This window comes from Eurypyga helias, unplaced genomic scaffold (genome assembly GCF_000690775.1).
Source record: "Eurypyga helias isolate BGI_N326 unplaced genomic scaffold, ASM69077v1 scaffold7227, whole genome shotgun sequence".
NCBI classification, from domain to species: domain Eukaryota; kingdom Metazoa; phylum Chordata; class Aves; order Eurypygiformes; family Eurypygidae; genus Eurypyga; species Eurypyga helias.
In genome coordinates, this window is record NW_010261036.1 from 21,886 (window position 1) to 27,652 (window position 5,767).

At 36.6% G+C, this 5,767-nt stretch overlaps 1 protein-coding gene across 1 annotated transcript in view; it reads left to right on the top strand.

Moving 5' to 3' along the window:
• Nucleotides 1–5,767, top strand: part of LRPPRC (leucine-rich pentatricopeptide repeat containing) — a 79,674-nt gene that overhangs the window by 11,136 nt on the left and 62,771 nt on the right. Inside the window, exons 11-12 of the mRNA XM_010155217.1 lie at nt 3,006–3,124; nt 3,814–3,907. Coding sequence (XP_010153519.1) covers nt 3,006–3,124; nt 3,814–3,907 — 213 coding nt within the window. The remainder of the gene's footprint in view (nt 1–3,005; nt 3,125–3,813; nt 3,908–5,767) is intronic.

A 5,767-nucleotide genomic window follows, 5' to 3' on the forward strand; every position in this document is an offset into this window, starting at 1 on the left:
ACTTGCTACTGTATGTCTTATAGGTCCCCTTTCATCTTTGTATAATCATGTTATTTTTAAAGACAATTTTTAGAAGTCAGTATTGTATTTCATTTTTGTCTTCTACCAGACTGTTGTTACATACACAAAGCATGGTTAATAAACAGTAATTATGTTTTTACTTTGGGAGATAAGAGTCTGATGTCTGAGAGGAATAAGGGTGGTGATTTCACAAAGTGACTGCTTGAAATACTGTCTATAGATAGACTTTTCTGTCAAAGAACGCTCTGAGTTCATCCAAAATTAACTGCACAGAAAGTATATGTTGGATATTATGCTGACTTCCTGAATGTGACCTCACTTCTCGAACTGGAGGGGTTTTTTGTTTGTTTCCTTAGAAGACTGCTTAAAACCCAATTTCACTGCTCTTGCACTTGTAGAAGTAGACTTAATTGCCCTAAAAATCCCCTCTGTTCTGATGGGGCTGCTTTAGGAAGAAGGCACATCTTAGAGTGGGAGGCTTGGGAGATGAAAGGTGGACTGGAACGCAAGTCTGACTTTTCACTTCTTGAAAAAGCAGCAAGTTGCTCTGCTCTACCACAGAAGTATTATGATCATCTTTTAATTAATCTCTTCTGTATTGGTTCTTGGATATACAGATTTGAGGCTGGAATTGGTTCTGTTCAGGAGTTCCAGTGCTCTTTCCAGTACTGACAAAAAGGAGAATATAACTTTGGCTGTGTTTTGTTCCCTGTTTCTGTCCTCTTTTCACTCAGTTATTTGATTTTAGTTACTCTGCTCCTACAGTCGTAACATCTCAGCTCAAGATCTCAAAAACCTGGTTTTGATCAAGGAGGGAGATGGCTGGAAGACTTCACTGTGGGCTTTAGTCATACCCAGTCTTCTGGATCAGTGGTCTTCTAAGAGGGATGTGCAAGGCAATCCACTGGGGTTTGAGCGGGCTGTTACTAAATAGAAGAATTATTTAATTATTTTTTACTTTCTGGTTTTGAGTGTGTTTTGTAAGTTGCATAATGTATCAGTACAATGGTGCTTGTATGTAATTTCTGGATAAGTATTAATGTATTGGGGATGTGCTCTCAAAAAAGTTTGGGAGGCCAGTGTTCTAGGTAAACGTGACTGTAGTTTACAGGTTAGTGTATTTTCCAACTTAAGGAGCAGAGAATTTCTGAAAGTTGACACATATAATGCTCAAATCCTATATTATGCGTGTATTGGACAATTTTGTAGTATTTTGACTGAAGTGGGAATGTTTTGTTGCTTTGTATTGTGGAAGAAACCTGATAATAAAGTAGTTCTGCTCTTGGTGACGTAGGAAATGTATGCAAAATTGTAATATACTCTGGTGGTTTTCATTAATCTTCTGTTCCCCTCAAAAATTGTACATCAGCCATCTTAGAAATTATGTGTGGAAGCTTTTTTTTTTTTTAAGTTTGCATATAGCCAGATTAATCCCAGTATTGTTACTGGTATTCCTTCTTAATCGGCATCTCACTGCTGCGCTGGTGTTCCAGTCTTCACGCATGCCCTTTCCTACTTCAGGACTGTGCCAGGTCATGTAATGTTTTTGTGACACATCTGCTAGGGAATGGGGATGCTTAATAAGCCTCTTTTCTACTCTGAGATACAAATTTGAACCCAAATGTCCCGAGTTCACCACACCTTATTCACCGTGGTGTCTGGTGCTTGGTCTTCAAACTACTTTCTGGTGATACACATGAGGTTATTTTTGTGAAGGTTTCAGCATAAGAGAACGTAAGTGTTTTCTGGAAAGTTGAAAACATGGAATAGAAACTAGCTGTCAAAATTTGAAAGGTATCAAGAAAGACTTACTGTAATTAATTCTTTATTCATATTTTTGCAGATTCGGGGCCAAAATCAGAGTTTTGTTTAAGGCAAACTCGAACAGATGATGCGACTTTAATCTAGTGTGACTTGCCTGCATGTATTTTCAAGTGCTCAAAGGGAATTCACATTTGATTATTTGCACCATAGTGCACTGCATAAAATATTCATGGAAGTGTCACTTTTCCATAGGTGGCACTCCAGGGCAAAGACAGGGACTTTGGGAAACTTTACATTTTTAAAGTAATAAGTATGAAATGCAAGTTGAAAAAAACATATGCTGTTTTGTACTGGTGTCCTGCAGCAACTGACAAATCCTTTTTAGACCAGCAAAAACTCATAATACCTGTATTGGTTTTGACAGGGGTTCAGAGTTTGCTAGCTAGGGTTGCTGCAAGAAGTTCCTGCAGATCAGAAGAGTGTGAGTAATTAAAAAGCATGACACACTCTAAGGCCCTACGCTCTAGTTGCTGAACATAAGGTTTGGTATCTGTTGTCTTCAAATGCGTATCTGCAGTACTAATACGCAGTCTGGTTGTGTGGACTGAGCTGAAACCTGTAGAAGTTACGATGTAGCTTCACTGGGGCTTGGGAGTCTCCAGTTGTCTTCTGAATTTCTGGTTTAAAACTGATGCGTTGATAGAGTTATCAACATATTTGCTTACACAAATGTTCTTTGTTTTAAACAAATCTGGAGACAAATCTTGAAAACTTGCCTTGCTAATTGGCGTTGGATACTGGGAATGAAGCTAAGAATGTATTATGTACTGACAAATGCATTTGTATCTTGAATTTCATTACGTACTTTACGCCAAATTTTAGATTTGATTCTTATGCACAATAATATTATTATAATATATCTATTCGCTTTGTTAGAAAAAAATTCTTGGATAGTTTGGAAAATGCTAATACACAGAGTTTCATGTCTTTGATAGTACAGCACTTGATGGGAAGTTTAGTAAATTGATTATAAATTTCACATTTAAGAAGTTTATTAGCACCTAAAATAGAAATGCAGGATTTTGCATGGCAATTTCTGGAAGGGAAATTGAGGAGACGTCCTTTTTTTTTTTTTTGAAAAGCAGCATTTATTTTTAAATACTGATTCTCAATTTTTCATTTTTCTAAAATACTTAGCTGTACCAATTCTGCCTTGACAGGTATCTTTGAGGTCCTCAAAGTGATGCGCGAGTTGGGGGTGGAACTTGATACAGAAACATACACAGACTATGTTTTGAAAAATTTTGCTGATAGTGAAACTGCCCGTGCCCAGCTGAAGGTGAGTTTGCATTTAGAATTCATAAAAATGATTGTTGCATGGCTTGTTTTTCTGTGTTCTCTGTGAAGGCTTTAGGTCCCTGTGCTGCTCTAAACTTGAACTTGGTATGATAAAGCCCAGTCAGAATATTTAGGTTACTTGTGAAACAGTTGTTGCACTGGTGGTTTGTTTACAGTGTCTTCCTCCTGCTGCTTTTCTTTCTCATTTCAGAGCTAACCAAAATATTTTGCTCGACTTACTAGCTTTCTGTTTCCTGAAGTGGAAAAATAAACAAACAGGATTTTTTTTTTTTTTTACTGGGGATGAGAAGTATTAAAATTGTTTCTGGTGAATTATTTTTTTACTTGCTGAAGGATTCAGAATTGCAGAGTTTATTCTGCAAGTAGGTTTACTTCTAGAGTAAACTTGCAGAGTTTACTTGCAGGGTAAACTTTGTTGAAGTGTCCCACCCTTTCTGCCTTTGGTAACTTTATCTCTTGCAATTGATTTCACTACAAAAGCTGGATATTTTCTCAACAGTAGCAACTTACTTGGCTAGCCATGTAGACTTCTGTAGACCACCTTCCGTGTTCTCAGCAGCTATCAATGCAAGAATGCCAGTGTCCTCTGGGAAGGGAGCGTTTAAAAATACAAAGTACCTGAATGTCTCCTCTGTGTGTACTTCCAGTGATTGATTGCTTTATCTCTAGAAAAATGACTGCCTCTTTGAAAGTGTTGGACTCTCTGTAGCAGAACTAAGATACGAAGCAGTGCATGGAAGACTGAACAATGTTCTTTCTCTATGTAAGTAGTTTTCATGTTGCATGTCGTTATGTCTTTGGCTGTAGTGTTGATTGGTTGTAGGCTAAGAGGGATTAAGATATGAGGTTTGAACATCCGCGGGAAACTTGAGTAAAACTTTTATTGGGTGATGCCCTCTATGATGAGATGTCAGACTGTTTGAAGCTACCAATTCTGCACAGCATATCCTGCTTAAATTATTTTTTAATATTGAACCTGGCCATAAGATACAAGATATTTACAGATCACAGCTTTTCTGTGATTGTGATAGGATTATGATCCTCCTGTACTTAGAGGGCTTAGGGAAACAATCTGGCTTGCACGAGGACTGTGAAGCCTTTGGTGCACACTTTTTTTGTTTATTTGTTTGCAGCATAAATTGCAACAGGCTGCTAGTCTTAACAATATGGCTCTGAAGTACCATAGAATTAATCAAAAATACCAGCTTCAAAGAGCTGATTGACACTGACATTAATTTGAAGGTGCTCTGCCGATCTGTTGGTCATGAAAGCTAGGTGTATAAATTAGATGGGCTAATTAGGTGATGAAGTTGTAACAGTATGAATTAATCCCTTTTAAGAGTTTTCTCCAAAGACTGTTTGGATGCTCAGTGCTTGCAAAAGTTAATAATACCTCATTGACCAAATATATGGGATGGGATGATTTGCTGGGTTAAGTAAGAATGTATATTTCTCTTAAAAATTATAAACAAATACGGTTTTTATTTGTGTAGTATAGTGAAACAATAATAAAATGCCTACATTTGGACTAAATCCAATATAGAAAGATCTCTTTTGATTTTTAATAACAATTTTTGTTGTCCAGGGTTCAGGGAAAAGGTTAAGCAGTCTTTTGCTGCAATTGTCATTAACTTTTTTATTCAATAAATATAGAAATACATAGTCTATACACCATGAGCCTTGTAAGCTGTTGCATTGAAAATGAGAATATTAAATGAGTAGGTGTTACTGATAAGTGATTTAATTTTTGTATTGGAGACTTATCAATTAGTGACTCTTTAAGATTCACCTTACATTCCGCCATTATTTTGTTTGTTCTTATTACAGAAAAAACCCACATTAACCATGAAAAATGAAGTACTTAAGTGAATTTTTTTTTTTTTGAAAGGATAACTATTTATTAGGGGCAATGAAATTTCTTCTGGAAAGTGAACGAAGTTTATTTTTTTTTCCCCACATGACAAAGTAGACCCACCCCTGCACACTCATTTTGGTTAACTGAAATAGTCAGGTTGTAATGTGTTACAAGGCACAAATACGTGTGTGCCTGGTATATAATACATGTGTATGATATCAAAAGTATGATACAGGCACATACAGTATTCTGTGTGCATTCTGTGTTACTGTCATTAAATTGATCTCTTATCGTGTATTATTTAGCTGTTGTCTGTGTGTTGAATTTTAATTTTGTAGCGGTATTTCTGTTTACAAAGACTAGGGTTAATAATTCATGGAGACATACCCAATTTCTTTTGAACCTGAGCTTTAAAGGAAGGTACTCCCGTAAATAGTTTATCAAGCTGAAATGAATGCTACTAAATCTAATTAGCACCTATGTAATGATAAGACACGGATATTAAACAGCTGATTTTTTTTTTTTTTAACTTGGCTTCTTTTGCGGTATTGCAAAGAGGGAAAAATAGATGCAGTATGGAAAATAGTTCCAAGATTGTCTCATCACTGTAGTCAGGGGAGGCGAAGGTTGGTTATTAATGCTGGTTGCTATCTAGGTGTATTGATTCAGCTTCTCATACCTATAGATTTCTGCTACTGACAAGATGAAAACTACGAAGCATCAGCTGAGGAATCTGGGCGCATAAGGCGGCGTACATGAGAGCCGCTC